At 30.6% G+C, this 21,755-nt stretch overlaps 1 protein-coding gene across 1 annotated transcript; it reads left to right on the top strand.

The window, feature by feature from the left end:
- Window positions 1–217: 217 nt before the first annotated feature.
- rap2ab (RAP2A, member of RAS oncogene family b) lies at window positions 218–20,717 on the top strand. The gene is made up of 2 exons (XM_051104858.1): window positions 218–1,482; window positions 18,913–20,717. Exons 1-2 carry the CDS (start codon window positions 1,169–1,171, stop codon window positions 19,148–19,150), a joined length of 552 nt encoding a protein of 183 aa, XP_050960815.1. The 5' UTR covers window positions 218–1,168; the 3' UTR covers window positions 19,151–20,717.
- Window positions 20,718–21,755: the final 1,038 nt, after the last annotated feature.

Here is a 21,755-nt window from a genome sequence, read left to right on the forward strand (position 1 = left end):
TTTATACTCTGTGAACTGCTGATGCATAATAGATAAGATTTACCACTGATGTAACTCAAGCCAGCTTCATGTCTGTGGTTGCTTTCTAATGAAAGCTGTAGGCCTGACATGTGGACATGGATAATTTATTAAGAGGTAAGAACTGCACAACCCTGTCCATTACATAAACACATGCTTAAAAATGCAAGAATGTCATTGCATTGGAAAACAACATTTAAAATAAATCCTACTTTAATTTGTATTAAGAAAGCACACTATTCAAGAAAACATCTGATCAGTTTGAAAACCTAAAATAATGAATGCAGTGTTAAAAAAATCAGTTTAGTGATCTAGCCAATGACATTCACATATTTAAGTATTCAAATACTTCTGAACCACTGCAGACTTCCAGCCTCCATCAGCGCGCACAATGGCCGCATCCCTGTTGCTTTCTATTTCAGGTGCTGATGCAGGCGACGCGCTGTTGCCATAGGAACAGCATCCCCAGCATCATTTATTGACAAGCTCCCAGCCGCCGCCCCTCATTGGTCGCTCGGCTGGCGCTGTGACCATTCGCGTCGCAGTTAAGAGCGGAAGTCCCGCCCACTATATTCACCGTTGCCTTTTTAAGACAAGTAGGCGTGGCTTACAGCGCCGCTCCGCGCCCATTGATCGCCCAGCGCATCAGTCCCGCAATAAAACTCCTATCCTCGAGCCGAGACGGTGTGGTCTGGCTTCAGAAGGTCTCCACCCGAGAGTATGGCGGTTGAGGATGCTGGAAGATGCAGAATAGCTATTCTGGAATGCAGCAGCGTCCTTAAGGAGCTCCAAATGACGCTCGGAGGGGACGCGTGATGGCGTGTGTGCTCGTCTTGACGGGGCGTGAGGCGTTTTTATAACCTAAAATGCACGCAGATACATCGGGCAGGCTTTTAAAAGATTATTTCTTCAAGCAGCTGTTTGGTTCTGGCTATTCTAAGTGCTTAGAGATGCCATGAAGTCCGCGCATTGGCTCTTTGTGCGCCTGTGCTATTTGTCTCTATGGTGAGTGTTGCAATACAGCCAGCCATGGCTCCGCGTCTGCTCGACTTCTGCAATATTCAAGGCAAGTTTCCCGTCGCATCTGATCGCCTCGGACACTGTTAGCTGGTTCCATTACGCGCGTCACGTCGGTTCGGATCCGTGCGCAATGCGCGAGTATAAGGTGGTGGTGCTCGGCAGCGGTGGGGTCGGGAAATCCGCTCTCACCGTCCAGTTCGTGACCGGGACCTTCATCGAGAAGTACGACCCGACCATCGAAGACTTCTACCGCAAGGAGATCGAGGTGGATTCGTCGCCGTCGGTGCTGGAGATCCTGGACACGGCCGGGACGGAGCAGTTCGCGTCCATGCGGGATCTCTACATCAAGAACGGACAGGGCTTCATCCTGGTCTACAGCCTGGTCAACCAGCAGAGCTTCCAAGATATAAAGCCCATGAGAGACCAGATCATCAGGGTGAAGAGGTAAGACGTTAGTGCTACGACTAATATGGTAATACCATCTGGTACCAGAATTTTAGCAATGCAGAATCAAGGCATTATCCAATGATAATCCCACAGTGTTTTTGTCACTTAAAGACAAAAGCCATTAAACCTACAGAAATGTAAGCTGGTAGTACCATGTTTTTTTGGACCTGTACCATGTACAATGTATTTGCTGCTATCACTTTACCATGGTACCGCCACAGTACTTTTTATAAGTACTTTTTGAAGTCTTATGTAAATATGATAATCATTCAGTACACACTGTCTTAAAAAACGTGGCACTACCATAATTTTACCATGGTACTGTCACAGTTCCTTTTGTTAATTCAAGGTGAAAAGCAATAAACTTACAGAAAATTGTGGTCTTACAATGTTTTTGTAAACATTGAAGTACCATTGTGTTAAGATCTGATACCTTACCTCACAATGCCGTACTTTAACCATAGTACTGCCACAGTACTTTTTTGTAAATTCAAGTTAAAAAAAAAAAAACAATAAGCTTACAGAAAACAATGGATTACCATGTTTTGGTGTTCCATGGTAAATATCAAAGTACAATGCATCTCTTACCATCATTTTACCACGGTGCAGCCACAGTACTTCTTTGCAAATTCAAGGTGAAGTCAGTAAACTTACAGAAGACAACTGTATTACCATGTCTCTAGACATGTACCACGGTAAATATTAAAGTATAATGGTATTACCATCTGATACCATCATTTTACCATGGTATTACCATTGTACGTTTTTAATAAATTCAAGCTGAAAACATTAAACTTCAGAAGCAATAGTATTGCCATGCTTTTGAACAAGTACCATGGTATTATCATCTGATACCATCATTTTACCATGGTACTGCCACTATATATATAGTAAATTCAAGATAAAAAAAATAATAATAATAAAATTAAAGAAATAATTAACATGTTTTTGGTCAAGTACCATGATATACATTAAAGTACCGTGGTATTAGCATCTAATACCATAATTTTACCATGGTGCTGCCACAGTACCTTTTTGTAAATTCAAGGTGAAATCAGTAAAATTACAGAAAATGACGGTATTACCATGTTTTTGAAAATGTACCATAATACCATAGTATTAGCATTTCATACCCTCTTTTTACCGTGGTACCGCCACGGTACAACTTTTGTAAATTTAAGGTGAAAAACAATAAACTTGTAAAATGATGGCATTACCATGTTTTTGGTCAGGTACCATGGTAAACATTAAAGTACCATGGTATTGTCATCTAATACCATCATTTTACTATGGTACTGCCATTGTACTTTTTATGTAAATTCAAGGTCAAAACAAAACAATAAACTTAAAGAAATAATGGTATTACCATGTTTTTGGTCAGGTATCATGGTAAACATTAAAATACCATGGTATTATCATCTAATACTGTCATTTTACTGTGGTACTGCAATAGTACTATGCTTGTAAGTGCTGTATAAATATGGTAATAATTCAGTATTTTGTTGCATAGTACAGTAACTGCTATTAGTTAAAGAGCCATAGCCATAGCATTATCATAGCATTACCATAATTTTACCATGGTACTGCTGAGTCTGAAAGCAGGTAATTTGTTTTCCGTGCGTGACCTGAACTTTCCAGTTTTTTTAAGCGGATGGAAAGACTTGAGCATGTGCGGAATCATATAATGCTGTGTTTTTAGTGTACCGTTAATAATAAGTCCAATGGGAGGCTGCGTCTATTCTAATCTTTCCATAATTTAACCTAAGGCCTAAAAACAGATGCTGTATTGTTTGTGTTTTTCCAGATCAACTCTTAAAAAAGGTTTGCACACACTGCTTTCATAAACGACACCTACAGAACAATTAAAACCAGACTGTGAGGTAAAGCGCACACAGACAAAAGACTGATCACTATAGCGCCCAAACCTGAAAGGCCTGAATTATCGTGTCAGAACCTTGAATCAGAAAAGCTTTTAGCTATTATAAGCTCTTATTTATGCTCTTTTCTCAAATTGTCTTCTGGCGTTCACTGTCAGCTTTATTGTGACCAGAGCAGTAACTGTTGCATTTGAATAGCAGAGCACTCTTATGTGTTGTATGATGATGTGATTATGAACTCCAGTGCTGGTAAAGAGCTTTACCTGTTCAGGTGATGATGGCACACTAGTGGTGCAGTGAGTAATCGGCCACTTTACCACGGTGATCAAGTCATGACACATCAATGCACAGACAGTTCCATGAAAATGTCATATATAAAGAGTAATTGCTGTAATTGCATGCAGTAATTTGACCATTTTTCATGCAGAACAGCCCTAATAGTCAACAGTATATAGCATGAAGTTGGCCCACGTTTAGTTATTTTTGTACATACATGATGGGTTTATTTTTATGTACCAGAATGCGTAATATATAAACGTGCAATTCTGAGAAAAATGTCGGAATTCTGAGATATAAACTGAGAATTGTCAGAAATAAACTCAGAATTCTGATGTTTAATCTAAATTTTTGACTTTATATGTACTTTTTTCTCTTAACTCTGAGTTTATATCTCACAATTTTGGCTTTTTTTCTCTTAATTCTGAGTTTGTCTTGCAATTCAGACTTATTCTCGTAATTCTGAGTTTGTCTCGCAATTCAGTCTTATTCTCGTAATTCCGTGTTATATCTCGCAACTCCAAATTTTTCTTGTAATTCTGAGTTTGTATCTCGCAATTCAGACTTGTTTCTCTAAATTCAGAGTTTATCTCACAATTCAGGCTTATTCTTGTAATTCTGAGTTTAAATCTTGCAATTCTGACTTTTTCTCTTAGTTTATATCTCACAGTTTTGGCTTTTTTTCTTGTAATTCTGAGTTTATATCTCGCAGTTCAGACTTGTTTCTCTTAATTCTGAGTTTATCTCACAATTCAGACTTATTCTCTTAATTCCGAGTTTATACCTTGCAACTCCAAATTTTTCTTGTAATTCTGAGTTTATATCTCGAAATTCAGATTTTTTGTCTTAACTCCGAATTTATATCACGCATTTTGGACTTGTTTCTCTTAATTCTAAGTTTATATCTCACAATTCAAAGTTGTTTCTCGTAATTCTGGAGTTTATGTCTTGCAATTCTGCCATTTTTCTTGTGATTCTAAGTTTATATCTCACAGTTCTGACTTTTTTAACCTAATTCTGAGTTTACATCTCACAATTCAGACTTGTTTCTCATAGTTCTAAGTTTACATCACACAATTCTGACTTTTTCTGTTTTTCTGTGAAGTAAATGTGCTGATAGTTTTAAGACATGAAACCTCCGCAGCTCTGTAGAAAATCACTAAAATAAAATGCATTAAATGAATATATAAGCTCAAAGTTAATTCCTCCGGAAATTCCCACCACTAAACACACTCAGGATGGACACATTATATTTTGTGCAGCTTTATCTCTCTCTCTATGAATTGAATTGGCACCGTTTCATGCCAGAACCTGCAAAAAACCCCTCTAAACCTCTGGCACAGGTTGTTAATCTGCAGGAGGAGGCAGATACATGCTGAGCCGGCGGATGATAACTACAGTAACGCTGGTGAGATTTGCACACTCACCAAAATATAAATGAGATTGTGTGCCGGTGGAAGCCAAAGAAACATCACAACTGCATTAGCGCACACTAACCCAAAGACACGCTGGACTTTTGGCAGCGAGAGCCTGGGAAGAGGAAATGTGGGTGGATCGGTCGTTCATCTGCTTTATATCTAATGCTAAACACGCTTCATTCAATTTAGATTAAAAACACACGTCGTCATATTCAATTTAGCTACAGTAGGTGTTTAAAGTACATATAGTGCAACCCACGCACAATCTGTGCAGTTTCACAGTCTGAGTGTGGAATTATGTGAGAAACATTTATATTTTGTAAAATGTGTTCAAATTATGCTAATTGGTACGTAAAAGCATTCATTTGAAGATGTGTGAATGTGTGAAAGACGGGTGTTCAGACTTCATGCAGACATAATTGAATGAAAAATACAGATAATAATAACACATCAGTGCAATGACAGTTCCATGAAAATGTCATATATAAAGAGTTTTTGCCATATTTGCATGAAGTAATTTGACAGTTTTTCATGCAGAACACCCTTATAGGCTTTTGCAGCTTGCACTTGGATTGATTTAGTGTTAAATAGTTTATATAGCATGAAGTTGGCCCACGTTTAGTTATTTTTGTACATGCATGTTGGATTTATCTAGAGATTATGGAGACTGTGCATTTATGCCACTTATTTTTATGTACCAAACTTGTGTAATACTGTATATAAACTTGCAGTTCTGAGAAAAATGTCAGAATTCTTAGATATAAACTGAGAATTGTCAGATATAAACTCACAATTCTGACTTTTTTCTCGCAATTCTGACCTTTTCTCTTGACTCTGAGTTTATACCTCGCAGTTTGGACTTTTTCCTCAACATTTTAAGGTTTAACTTATAATTCTGACTTTTTTCTCATAATTCTGAGTTCATATCTCATAATTCTGACTTGTTTCTCTGAATTCTTAATTTATTCCACAATTCAGACTAATTCTCACAATTCTGACTTTTTTCTCGTAATTCTGAGTTTATATCTCGCAATTCTGACTTGTTTCGCTTAATCTTGAATTTATCTCACAATTCAGACTTTTTTCTCTTAATCTTGAGTTTATCTCACAATTCAGACTTTTTCTCATAATTCTGAGTTTATAATTCACAGTTCAGACTTTTTTCTCTTAATCTTAAGTTTATCCCGCAATTCAGACTAATTCTTGTAATTCTGAGTTTATATCTCGCAATTTAGACTTGTTTCTCTTAATCTTCAATTTACATTACAATTCAGACTTGTTTCTCGTAGTTCTAAGTTTACAATTCACAGTTCAGACTTGTTTATCTTAATTCTGAGTTTATCTCACAGTTCAGACTTATTCTCATAATTCTGAGTTTATATCTCACTATTCAGACTTGTTTTTCTTAATCTTGAATTTACGTCACAATTCAGACTTTTCTTTCTTAATCTTGACTTTATCCCACAATTCAGACTAATTCTCATAATTCTGAGTTTATATTTTGCAATTCAGACTTGTTTCTCCTAAACTTGAGTTTATCCCGCAATTCAGACTTGTTTCTCATAATTCTGAGTTTATATCTAGCAATTCAGACATTTCTCGTAATTCTAAGTTTATAATTCACAGTTCAGACTTGTTTATCTTAATTCTGAGTTTATCTCATAGTTCAGACTTATTCTCATAATTCTGAGTTTATATCTCGCTATTCAGACTTGTTTTTTTTCTTAATCTTGAGTTTACGTCACAATTCAGACTTTTCTTTCTTAATCTTGACTTTATCCCACAATTCAGACTAATTCTCATAATTCTGAGTTTATATTTTGCAATTCAGACTTATTCTCATAATCTTGAGTTTATAAATTTAGACTTGTTTCTCTTAATCTTCAATTTACATTATAATTCAGACTTGTTTCTCATAATTCTGATTTATATCTCTCAATTCAGACTTGTTTCTCGTAATTCTAAGTTTATAACTCGCAGTCCAGACTTGTTTCTCTCAATTCTGAGTTTATCTCACAATTCAGACTTTTTTCTCTTAATCTTAAATTTATCCCGCAATTCAGACTTATTCTCATAATCTTGAGTTTATATCTCGCAATTTAGACTTGTTTCTCTTAATCTTCAATTTACATTACAATTCAGACTTGTTTCTCATAATTCTGAGTTTATATCTTGCAATTCAGACATTTCTCGTAATTCTAAGTTTATAATTCACAGTTCAGACTTGTTTATCTTAATTCTGAGTTTATCTCATAGTTCAGACTTATTCTCATAATTCTGAGTTTATATCTCGCTATTCAGACTTGTTTTTATTAATCTTGAGTTTATCTCGCAATTCAGACTTGTTTCTCGTAATTCTAAGTTTATAACTCGCAGTTCAGACTTGTTTCTCTCAATTCTGAGTTTATCTCACAATTCAGACTTTTTTCTCGTAATCTTAAATTTATCCCTCAATTCAGACTTATTCTCATAATCTTGAGTTTATATCTCGCAATTTAGACTTGTTTCTTTAATCTTCAATTTACATTCAATTCAGACTTGTTTCTCATAATTCTGAGTTTATATCTTGCAATTCAGACATTTTCGTAATTCTAAGTTTATAATTCACAGTTCAGACTTGTTTATCTTAATACTGAGTTTATCTCACAGTTCAGACTTATTCTCATAATTCTGAGTTTATATCTCGCAATTCAGACTTGTTTCTCGTAATTCTAAGTTTATAATTCACAGTTCAGACTTGTTTATCTTAATTCTGAGTTTATCTCATAGTTCAGACTTATTCTCATAATTCTGAGTTTATATCTCGCTATTCAGACTTGTTTTTTTTCTTAATCTTGAGTTTACGTCACAATTCAGACTTTTCTTTCTTAATCTTGACTTTATCCCACAATTCAGACTAATTCTCATAATTCTGAGTTTATATTTTGCAATTCAGACTTATTCTCATAATCTTGAGTTTATATCTTGCAATTTAGACTTGTTTCTCTTAATCTTCAATTTACATTATAATTCAGACTTGTTTCTCATAATTCTGAGTTTATATTTTGCAATTCAGACTTATTCTCATAATCTTGAGTTTATATCTCGCAATTCAGACTTGTTTCTCGTAATTCTAAGTTTATAACTCACAGTTCAGACTTGTTTCTCTCAATTCTGAGTTTATCTCACAATTCAGACTTTTTTCTCTTAATCTTAAATTTATCCCGCAATTCAGACTAATTCTTGTAATTCTGAGTTTATATCTCGCAATTTAGACTTGTTTCTCTTAATCTTCAATTTACATTACAATTCAGACTTGTTTCTCATAATTCTGAGTTTATATTTCGCAATTCAGACATTTCTCGTAATTCTAAGTTTATAATTCACAGTTCAGACTTGTTTATCTTAATTCTGAGTTTATATCTTGCTATTCAGACTTGTTTTTTTTCTTAATCTTGAGTTTACGTCACAATTCAGACTTTTCTTTCTTAATCTTGACTTTATCCCACAGTTCAGACTAATTCTCATAATTCTGAGTTTATATTTTGCAATTCAGACTTATTCTCATAATCTTGAGTTTATATCTCGGAATTGAGACTTGTTTCTCTTAATCTTCAATTTACATTACAATTCAGACTTGTTTCTTATAATTCTGAGTTTATATCTCGCAATTCAGACTTGTTTCTCGTAATTCTAAGTTTATAATTCACAGTTCAGACTTGTTTATCTTAATCTTCAATTTACATTACAATTCAGACTTGTTTCTTATAATTCTGAGTTTATATCTCGCAATTCAGACTTGTTTCTCGTAATTCTAAGCTTATAATTCACAGTTCAGACTTGTTTATCTTAATTCTGAGTTTATCTCACAGTTCAGACTTATTCTCATAATTCTGAGTTTATATCTCGCTATTCAGACTTGTTTTTATTAATCTTGAGTTTATCTCGCAATTCAGACTTGTTTCTCGTAATTCTGAGTTTATAATTCACAGTTCAGGCTTGTTTATCTTAATTCTGAGTTTATCTCACAATTCAGACTTTTTTCTCGTAATCTTGAGTTTATCCCGCAATTCAGACTAATTCTTGTAATTTTATATCTCGCAATTTACACTTGTTTCTCTTAATCTTCAATTTACATTACAATTCAGACTTGTTTCTCGTAATTCTAAGTTTATAATTCTCAGTTCAGACTTGTTTATCTTAATTCTGAGTTTATCTCACAGTTCAGACTTATTCTCATAATTCTGAGTTTATATTTTGCAGTTTAGACTTGTTTCTCTTAATGTTGAGTTTATCCCACAATTCAGACTTGTTTCTCATAATTCTTTTATAACTCACAGTTCAGACCCTTTTCTCTTAATTCTGAGTTTATCCTGCAGTTCAGACTTATTCTCATAATCTTGAGTTTATATCTCGCTATTCAGACTTTTTTCACTTAATCTTGAGTTTATCTCGCAATTCAGACTTGTTTCTCTTAATCTTCAATTTACATTACAACTCAGACGTGTTTCTCATAATTCTCAGTTTATATCTCGCAATTCTGACTTTTTTCTTGTAATTCCGAGTTTATCTTGCAATTTAGACTTATTCTTGTGATTCTGACTTTATATCTCTCAGTTCTGAAGTGTGTTGTTAACTTACACCTGTGGATTGCTGTTGTCATTGCAATTAATTTTTATGATTAAATGAATGTAGGTGCATTTAATGCAGTACATAGGGTTTCTAATGACGGCTTGTGAAGTAGATGTTTTCAACTGCGTCTCGTGAGATGTTCCTTCATGGAAGATGAGATTGTGTTCCTGAGGGTTTATCATGAGAAACCTGCTGTTTGTGTTGCCAGATATTGACATTTCACACTCATCTCAAATCCCTTTTTTGCTGATACAGTCGGGACTGAAGAAATGGATCTTAGATTAGTGTCAAAACATTCTCATAGCTCTGAAACACATGCAGAGAGTGTGTGTGTGTGTGTGTGTGTGTGTGTGTGTGTTGTGTGTTTGGAGGACTGGTGAAGACGATGATTGCTTTTTAACCTGGTCCAATTTGCTGTTCGCTCCACTGCACCGCTGTGACCGCGAGCGAAGCTGCGGCGTATGAACGTCAGGTCATCTGTCTTCATTTGTTTTTCACTCTGAACAGAAGATTTCCTCTAATTCTGTTCACTGAGGCTGACTGTGGATGTTGTACGACTTTAAAATTGTTTTGGCTTGATCTGTTACTTGCACAAGTTGTGACCTTTTGCTTTGTCAGTTCAGGGGCTTTATGTTGTGTTTGTCACATAACTTTCTTTATATATTGGCCGTTTGCTTTTGTAAGGTGTTTTTATTGTGATAGTTCATCCTCAAAAGCATGATTCTGTAATTGTGTGTTCACTCTTGTGTCGTTCTGAACTTGTATGATTTGAATATAATGTAAAGGTGGCGATTTTGATTCATTACAGTGACTCGAATCTTTTGATTCAGTTCACTAAAAAGATTTGTTCAGTAATTTCTATTTGACCAGTGAGAGTCTTTTTGACTGTTGATTCATGGAATGAATCATTTACTCAACAGATTCACATCACAGCATTAGTATCCTTTATCATTTTTTTAATTAATGAATTTAATTTATTGTCATGCTTAATTTATAATGTGCAAGTCTATCGGTGATTTTGAGAAATACTGTTTAAGCATGACAATAAATTAAATGTATTAATTGAAAAAATGAGTTTTTTCCTAATAACAATATTATCATATATTATATAAAATAATGCATTATTATTATTATTATTATTATTATTATTATTATTATTATTATTATTATATAGCGACTTTTAGTTTCGATTTTTTCTTTTTTATAATAATACTATAAAAAATACAAATATTATTTTCTTAATGTAAATATTATAAATTTTCTGTTGTACTACTACTACTTCTGGTAAATATTAAATAAAAATAAATATAATTACTATTTTGTAGCACCTTTTAGTTAGATTTCTTTTTCTATTTTTCTAATAACAATAATAAATAATAGGAAAAAAATTAAATATTATTATTTCTGTAGCACTTTTTAATTTCCATTTTTTCATTTAACTTTCTTTTTTTACTACTACTACTAATATTAAATAAAATTAATATAATTATTATTTCTGTATTACCTTTTAGTTTGCTTTTTTTTTCCAATTATCATAATAAATATTGCAAAAAAATTAATATTATTTCTGTAGCACATTTTAATTTCCATTTTCTATTTAGTTTTCTTTTTTTACTACTACTATATATCAAATTAAAATAACTATAATTATTATTTCTGTAGCAGCTTTTAGTTTACATTTTTACTATTTTTCTTAATAGTAGTATCATATCAAATATGAAATAAATAGAAATATTATTATTTCTGTGGCGCGTTTTAGTTAACATTTTTCCATTTTTCATATAATAATAGAAGTATTAATTAAAAATAAATGTTAAATGTTTTTCCTATTTATTCTTCTTCTGTTATTATTATTATTAAATATAAAAAATGAATATAATTATTATTAATTCAGATTTCACAGTACTATAGATGAGAATAAGTAAAAAACCATAAACCAACACTTCTTCTCTCTCACGTCATTCCAGAAAATTTTTGTGTAAACTTTATTCTGATTCTTTCTAATCTGCTTTGCTCTTCTGGTGGTTTAGTTTCTGAATGCCGTGTTTTGTTCAGTTTTTATGGACTTTATTCAGCCAATTCTGCTTTTAATTTCTGACAGACCTTTTTATTTTGGGAAAGTTTGGAAAAACATTCCACTCTTTGTTTTCATTAACAACTAGGTTCCTTTGTTTCGCTCTGAATCAGCATGTGGCCGTACCAGCATTTACGGCCAAAAGCGTCCCAGCATGCACTGCTTCCAGCGGGGTCTCTGGAGACTTCACATCTGTTTTTGTGTTGGGAAGCGCCGGGGGTCGAAGCGTTACTGGGCAACGGCGCCGGCGAGGCCTTCAATGCGCCGGACGGAGCGATGCAGTGTCACTTTCTGACAGACGGACACTGAAATACAAGAGGTTTTCAGTCTCTCAGTGCTGCATCACATTTTCACCCGCGGCCAATTCTCCAAACAATCGCGCTGTATAAACTGCATTAGGCAGTAGACTTCCAGCATTGTTATTTAATAGCAATATTTAATAGGTACACTATTATAGTATGAATTAATTTTGAATTCTTAATTATTTTGCAGTTTCCACCATTATTTTTTATCAAATATAATTATTTTCAATTAATTAATTAAAATTATATATGTATTATATGTTATATAAATTATAATTAATTTTAAAATCTTAATTCTTTTGTAGTTTCTATCATTATTTTCTGTCATATGTAATTATTTTCATATTATTACATAATTTTACATAATGCGTGAATTAAAATTATAATATTATAAATTTTATTATAAGCATATTATAAACTTTTGTTAATTTGTATAAATTCTAACAATATTATTATACACCTTTGAATTATTTTTAGCAGTTTCTGTTATTTTGTATCAATTTTGTATTTAATATTATAAAATGATTATAATTAATATTTATTAAAATGGTAATATTCCGATTTTTATTGCATGTATAAATGTATAATCAAATTTTGAATTATTTTGCCATTATTTTCCATTAAAGTATTTTCAAAGTACAATATTATGAATTTAATTGATTTTAGATATTTTTTTAGATATTTTTATTTAGTTTCCATCATTTTCTATCATATATAATTATTTCCATATTATTACATAACTAATTAAAATTATGTGTGATTAAAATGAATTACAATTAAAATATTATACATTTAGTTATTTTTAGATTCTATTAAATTATTTATTTGCAATTTGCATCATTTTTTATCATATATAATATTACCATATTATTAATTAATTATAATTAATATTTATTACAATTGTAATATGATCAGTTTTATTGCATTAATAAATATTATATTTTAATTTCTTTTAAATGTTTTTGAATTCTTTTGCAGTTAATATAATTATTTTTACATTTTTAAAATGAATGAATGAATTAATATAATAATTAACATTATGAATTTAATTAATTTTTGATTCTTTTAAATTCTTTTTTCCCAGTTTCCATCATTATTTTTTATCTTATACAATTATTTTGAAATTATTATAATAATTGTTCATTAAAATTGTAATATTAAAATTTTTATTACATATATAAATATTATAATTTTAATTTATTTTAAATGTGTTTGAAATTATTTTGCAGTTATTTTCTATCCAATAGAATTATGAAAATTAAAATTAAAATATAATAAATTATTAAAAAAGTATATATATGTATATACATATATGTTGCGAAAACAACACCACAAAATACATTTTTTACAGTTTGTCATTAGGCTGCATTATTAATCTCCGGGTGAATTTGTAGTCTGATAAATCTGATGCATTGCATTAAACGTGATTGATTGTGGTTTCACTGTGGGAATCAGTAAAGCGTGTGTCGTGCCATGTGCTTTCAGGCAATAAGGAAAGCATCGTGCAGCAGCATAAAAGAATAATTAGCTATTGAGCTGCTGTCAGATGCTAAACTGGTAAATGCAGCTTGTCATGTGTGCGTGTGCGGATCACGGTTACATCATAATCGCTGCGTCATGACACGGACGGTCGGTCGGTCGGACTCACGCTTCAGTGACCCTCTAATAGATGTTGTGGGTCATGAAGGCGTGCGCTTCGTTAGACTCCAGGGTAATTACATTCACTTAACTAGTGCTGCAGTGTTTGTTATCTTGTCACAGTATTAAATTATTTTAATCGGGAAGACATTAAGATGATAATACATGGCATGACATTTGAGAAATGTCGCCAAGCAGCATTAGATGAACCAAATGAGAAACAGTTTGTCTGATGAATCACAACAAAACGGCTGGTGCGAATATTTATATATATATATATAATTAAAAAAAAATACTTATATATATATATATATATATGTATATATGTATGTATTTAATTAATTTTATATATGACTTTATTTATTTATTATTTATTATTATTATTATTATTATTATTATTAAATATAGTATATCATTTATTATTTTTAAATGTTTTAGTTATAATATGTAATTTTAAAGATAGATAAATAGATATGTTATTTTGCATATATAATTATAGATTATATAATCATTTTAATATATTTAAATATTTAATACTTTATTTTTTAAATCTTACTATATTGTCATTTTTTAAACATAAATATATACTTAAATTATAAATTATAATTTGAAAAAAAAATATAAATATATATAATAATAATAATATGTAATATATAATATAATAATATATAAAAAATAAAATGAAATATATAAGATCTTCATCTTATATGTATAATTATATATAATGTAATCATTTTAATATATTTAAATATGTAATAATTATTTTTTAAATTGTATTGTATTATCATACTTTAAAATATATACTTGAATTATGAATTATAATTTGAAAAAATAAATAAATTAAATAAATAAATATTTTTTTAAATCTTATTATATTATCATTTTTTAAATATATAAATATATACTTAAATGATATATATATATATATATATATATATATAATGTAATCATTTAATATATTTAAATATTTAATAATTATTTTTTAAATTGTATTGCATTATGATTCTTTAAAATATATACTTAAATTATAAATTCTAAGTTAAATATATACATTGTAATATTATAATATTAATATAATTATAATTATATATATATATATATATATATATATATATATATATAATTGAAATGTAATTATAGTAATTATTTATAACTATATATAATTTTTGTAACTATTTATATAATTATATAATATTTATATAATTTCTAAATAAGTATATAAAATATATATTTTTTTAAATATGTTTTCATATAAAAATATATTACATTTATGTAATTATATTATGTATATTATTATAAATAAAATAGTATACTATAAAAATTATAATTTAAAAAAATAATAATTCAATGAATTAAATAATACGCTTATTTGAGCACTTATAAAACAAAATGAAGAGCAGAAGGCACACATTAGCTGTGTCATCAGTGCTATATTTGTATTTTATCCCTCTCAAGAGTGCTGCTGACAGTGAGAATGATGGGAAATTTGTTTTGGGAAAAGTGGTTTAGTTGCTCAAACATGTCGCTTCATAAACCGGCTGAATGGCCGATATTTTTCCCAGCCAGCTTTATTGCTTTATTGCTTTATTGCTTTATTGCTGTTCTTCATCAGCGGCACATAAACTGTGCCGTACAAACTGAACGTACGACAACATTCACAGTAACAGCTCATTTTCAGCGGAACTCTTTGACTCGTCTCTGATCTCTGGGGTTTCCTGTCGTGTTGAGCTCATCTTGTAAATAGCGTGATGTACGTGAGCTGAAGCAGCATATGGTGATGAATACGACACAACTGATCCCAGACCTGCTCAAACAGTCGTTCCTCGTGGAGCTTTAGACGTCCCTCGTGTCAGTCTGGATATAAATAGCCTTTCTCCTGCTTCACCACCAATAGATGACATTTCATCTGTGCGCCGCTTTACTCCCACTCACCATTCACACCTCGCGCCCCTCGCTAACGTCCCGCTTGTGTGCTGAAATGTTTGATGCAATAATGTGATGTGAATGATGCTGGTGATTGTCTGGCGCTTCGTAAATAATGCTGAACAGTGTCTGTTTTGAATAAATGCTGTTCTTTTGGAACTTTATATTCATCGAAGATCCTGAAAAATAAAATGTGTTAGATATCACAAAAATATTTGGCAGCACAAGTGTTTTCAACATTGATAATAATCAGAAATGTTTGTTGAGCAGCAAATCAGCATATTAGAATGATTTCTGAAGGATCATGTGACACTGGAGTAATGATGCTGAAAATTCAGCTTTGATCACAGAAATAAATTACACTTTACCATATATTCAAAAAGAAAACACAATATTACTTATGTAGCCTTGGTAAGAAACAAACAAAAGATATATACAAATAATTTTAAACAATTACAAATAAATAATAAATATTAATATATAAATATATGTATATATAATATCTAAATAATAAATATACAAAAAGTTGAAGTTATTAAGATATTTTATTAAAATGTATAAACACAACCGAAGATATGTTTAAATAATTTAAAAAACACAGTATGTAATAAATAAATATATAAATGATTTAAATATAATATCTAAATAATAAATGTACAAAAATATATATTTACGTTTTTTAAAATATGTTTTTCAAGATATTAAAATATTTTATTAAAATTTATTAAAAAGCAAACAAAAGATATATTTAAATAATTTTAAAAAACACACAAATAAGTAATAAACAAATATATAAATAATTTATATATAATATATAAATAATAAATATACAAAAATATATATTTCAGTTTTTTTTAAATATATATTACAAGATATTAAAATTTGTTTTTAAAATGTATAAAAAGAAACAAATGATATATTTAAATATTTTTAAAAAACACAAATAAGTAATAAACAAATATATAAATAATTTATTTTTAATATATGAATAATAAATATACAAAAATATATATTTGTTTTTTTAAATATGCATTTCAAGATATTAAAATATGTTATTAAAATGTATCAAAAATAAACAAAAGATATATTTAAATATTTTTAAAAGAATTACAAATAAATAATACATACAAATATATAAATAATTTATATATAATAAATAATAAATGTACAAAGGAAATTTTTAAATATGTATTTTGAAATATTAAAATATTTTATTAAAATTTATAAAAAAACAAACAAAAAATATTGAAGTATTTAAAAATCAATTACAAAAGGTAATAAATAAAAAATATTTATTATATATATATATATATATATATATATATATATTTAATTTAAAAAGTATATATGTATTTCAAGATGTTTTATTAAAATCTATAAAAAACAAACAAAATATATTTATATATCTTTTTTAAAATGACAAATAAAAAATAAATATTTAAATAATTTATATATAATGAATAAATAATAAATATACCAAATATATATATATTTATAGCTTTTGAAAATATCTATTTCTTGCCCATACAATACAATACAATTTTGTCAGGTCCAGTGCTGACTTTTATTGTATAGACAAACATGACTAAAACGTTCTTCGAATTATCATCTTTCATGCTTCACAGAAGAAAGAAAATCATACATGATTTTTTTTGGGTGGACTGTCTCTTTAAGAGTCTGTAGCTGTCAAAAAGAGCAGTTATGTTTTTCCTCTCGCAGTCATTGAGATGTTCATCATGAGTCTCTACAGTCGCTGAAGATCTTCCTCCTCCTTTAATTAGAGCTGATATGAAGCCGATACTCCTCCGCTCTCCGCGCCGCTTTCATGACTCAGCTGCTCTGATGAGCGCCGGACACACTCTTCTCTAAAAAGCCTCGTTTTTCAGGAGCGGCTGACAGATCAATAGCTCTGACTCAGAGTCTGTGGAGGGAATGATTCACGGCGTTAGACGCGTCCCGAGCCTCTCATTGGACGTCCGGGATCTCTGCGGCCGGCGGCGGCGGTCAGGGACGCACAGCTAGTGCCGCTGGGAAGAAGACAAATAAATTAGCGTCACCTTTAACGATTTTGACCTCAGGTATCGGATGGTGGTTCAATAACTGGAGCGGACTGCTCTCATATGAACTCAGTCAATCTTGCTAAAGAAAACGCAAAGAATAATTTGATCTTGAGGGAAATATTCAATCATTGACATATTTTTTGCCAAAAATGATTAAATTATTGAGTATTGGTATATGATTAAGCATTTATTTTGGTTGAAAATAGTATTTATTTACTCTTTGTTACTCTTTGTTATCAGCATAATGTTATTTTTAGTAGACAATTAGTTCAGCTAATGCAATTTCAGTATACAATTAAAAAAAAAATGGTGAATTTGGTGAAAAATATCTTTTCACTTTTTTCATTTTCTGTAAAAGTAAAATAAAGTTATTTTAGTTAAAAATGAGTTCAGCTAATGCAATTTCAATATGCAATTTAAAAAAGGTTTTGGGTAAATTTGGAAAAAAATACCTTTTAATTGTTTTAATTTTTTTTCATTTTCTGTGGTCCACTTCAAAGTATGTATTTTATTTTATTTTGTTATTTCTTAAGGGACGATTTATACTTAACTGTAGTTATAATAAAATATTTTTTTGTAGTTGTATAGATGATTATACTTTTTAAAAAAGTAAAATAAAGTTATTTTAGTAGAAAATTAGTTTATCTAATGCAATTTCAATATACATTTTCTTTAAGTGTTTTTTTTTTTTGTCCACTTTTGGTAAAAATTATCTTTTTAAAGTATGATTTTATTTTATTTTATTTGCTTATGGGACAATTTTAGTATATGCTATATATTATATAAATAATTACAATAAAATAAAAGATTGTTTATGGAAAAACTGTAAATACTGAAAAAGCATATACCATTTTGTTTAGATTTTTTAAGGCTATAAAATATCTAATATAATAAATAATATATTTATGGAATGAATTTGCATTAAAATATAAATATTTTATTAAGTATTTTATTTAAAATATTTGTATTTTAAATATGGTAGTTTTAAAAATGGTAGTTTTCACTCTTTCTGAAGAGTGAAACATTGTTACTCTTTTGAAACATTCTGTTTTGTCAGCTATTAACTCAACCAATGACATGAGTTTGGGGGTGGAACTGTTTGCCTGACCAATTGCAGACGAGGGCAATGAGTGCAGTAAAACTATTAGTTCGGAAACAACTGTACTTAATGCTCAAATGCCTATATTTCTCCTTGTACTTGTCGTTTAATGCTGAATCTTTTCATTCTCGTGTCACGTATGTTCACAGGTACGAGCGCGTGCCCGTGATACTCGTGGGAAACAAGGTGGACCTGGACAACGAGCGTGAGGTTTCGTCGAGCGAGGGTCAAGCTCTAGCTGAAGAATGGGGCTGCCCGTTCATGGAGACGTCGGCCAAGAGCAAAACCATGGTGGACGAACTGTTCTCGGAGATAGTCAGGCAGATGGACTACGCCTCTCAGCCGGATAAGGAAGACCCGTGCTGCTCCTCCTGCAATATACAATAACCCCGCACAATCAGGAACCACGTGAGGTTCTCAAAGGGGTTCAACACGGAGATCATCGCTAAAGTGGTGTTCGTACACGTCACGCACACGCGAATGGCATCTACACACTAGGGAATGCTGCAAATCCATTGGTTTCAATGGGAATGATGCATCGCAGAGACAGCCAACAGAAAACGTTCTCTCAACGTTATGAACAAACCTTCTTCCAGTTCAAAGTTCTCTGGTCTTTAAAATGTTTATTTCTAAAACCTTTTAGTCGGATGTTCATGTAACATTTTTCAAATTTGTTTTAGAATGTTAGAGAACATTCAAAAGTAGCGCTCCCTTAATGGTACAAAATGTTAATACAAAATTCCATACAATGGAATCTTCTCATAACGGTCGCATAACCAAGAAAGAACATTTTTACAACATTAACGTTCAGAGACCATTCAGAAATAATGTTTTCATAACAATGGGAACATTAGCAAAACATTTTTAGAACATATTTTTGCCCATTTTTCTTGGTTTTGTGAATGTTAGAGAAAACATTAAGGGAACGTTTCATTTGATCATTTTGCAAACATTATTGACCGTTCAGGTAACATTCAGAAATGATGTTTTCATAACGTAATGGGAACATTCATATGCTGCGTGCACACCAAAAGCAAAGTAGATATTCGTATTATTGCTTTCATTTCATTTTCTGATACAACCGTGTCAGTAAGTTCTTCACTGATTGGCTTGTGCGTCACTGCGTCATGCAAATTTTCAGCTCAAGTTGAATTTTTCAACTTGCCTGACCTTAAAATGTAAAAATATCTGCACTCGCTCTTACGGGGAAAAATAAGGTGGATATTTCATTAATGGAATGTTTATTTCTAAAACCTTTTAGTTGCACGTTCATCAAACATTTTTTAAATGTTACTATTAGTTTTAGAATGTTAGGGAACATTCAAAGTAACATTCCATTAATGTTACAAAATGATACAGTGGAATCTTCTTATAATGGTCACATAACCAAGAAAGATCATTGGATGAAGTGTTTGGGTGAATTTGGTGAAAAATATCTAATTTTTTTTTTTTCATTTTTTGTGGTCCACTTTAAAGTATTTATTTTATATTTTATTTTTGACAATTTATAGCATAGACTAACTATTAACAAGATAGATAAAAGCTCAATTTCAGCTGTAGTTATAATAAAATAAGTTTTTTGTAGTTTTATAGATGATTATAATTAAAAAAAAAAAAAGGTAAAATAAAGTTATTTTAGTAGAAAATTAGTTCAGCTAATGCAAGTTGATGCTTTCAGTGTTTGCAAAATGTTCATAAAACACTTATGTTAACTGCCCAATTTTCTTGGTTATGTGAATGTTAGAGAAAAGGGAATGTTACATTTTTATCATTTTATAAATATTGGGAATGTTACTTTTGAATGTTATGAGCATTCTAAAAAAGTAACATTAAAAAAGGTTTTGCGAATGTTATTAAAGGCCACACAGCTTTGAATGAACGTTCTATAAATGTTACTTAAAGAACATTTGTTCAATTTTGAGAGAACCTTACTGTAGGTTTGCAAAAGTGATGTTGTGACCTCCAAAACGGATCGCAAACGCAAGGCTTTGTCTAGTGTGTAAATGCCTTAATTCAACACGATTATGATTAATGAATTAACAAAAAAACTGTAAAAAAGGTCAAAGGGGTTAAAAAATGCACCAAACTTGAGTCTTTCTTTTCCCCGCATGTTTTCAACACGTTCATTCTAAGTTTGACGCTGTTTGCGTCAATTTCGCCGTTTAGTTTGCACATATAGAACCTGATGTCTTAAACTGCCATTACTTTAATAAAGAGCCAGAATGAGCTAGTTTCGTTCTTCCAAACGGCCCGCTGTCAGCGAAGGTGACATTTCCTCCGAGGGACTATCAGACGTCGGGGTTTGAAATGTTCATGAGGGGATCGATGTTTGCGCGGGTGTCCCGTTGCAGCGACGAGGGGCTTTACTTTAAGGGACATTTTCTTTGAGGAAGCCAAATAGGATGCTGAGAAGCACTTTTCTTTTTGTAATGTCATGTCTGTTTTGATTTACAAAACTGCTGGGAATAGTCAGCTGATTATATTGTGATTTTTAATTAGCACCTCGATATAGAATGTTGCAAATACGGAATTATGTATTTTGTAATAATGTAGTAAAACAATCATGGGATTTGCTTTAGAATAGCTTTGAATCGGGAGGGAACAGTATTTGTTATGAAACGCTGTCGGCACTTTCCACAAAAAGAGTCCAGATGTCCTGTTACTTTGATTAGAAGCAATAAAAATGTAAAGAACTAGCTAGATGAACTGTTAAATTAAATGTCAAATGTCTGTGAGAACCCTTGAAAATGTAGATTTTGTCCTGTCGCACCTCAGAGGTCTTGACTATATTTAGCAGTCAGAACCATAAGCATCTGTTGAATTGCTATTTGATTAAATGCAGAAAAGAATACTATTAATATTATTTAAAAATAGGTAGTAATTTAAAATAAATATTTTTAAACATTTTATTTAATTAAATTTCCTGAATTATGACTATAATAATAAAAAAAAAAGTTAGATAAACTATTCATTTAAAGCTGGTTTTAAAAAC

The sequence above is a fragment of the Labeo rohita genome, unplaced genomic scaffold (genome assembly GCF_022985175.1).
Source record: "Labeo rohita strain BAU-BD-2019 unplaced genomic scaffold, IGBB_LRoh.1.0 scaffold_83, whole genome shotgun sequence".
In the NCBI taxonomy this organism is placed as follows: Eukaryota; Metazoa; Chordata; class Actinopteri; order Cypriniformes; family Cyprinidae; genus Labeo; species Labeo rohita.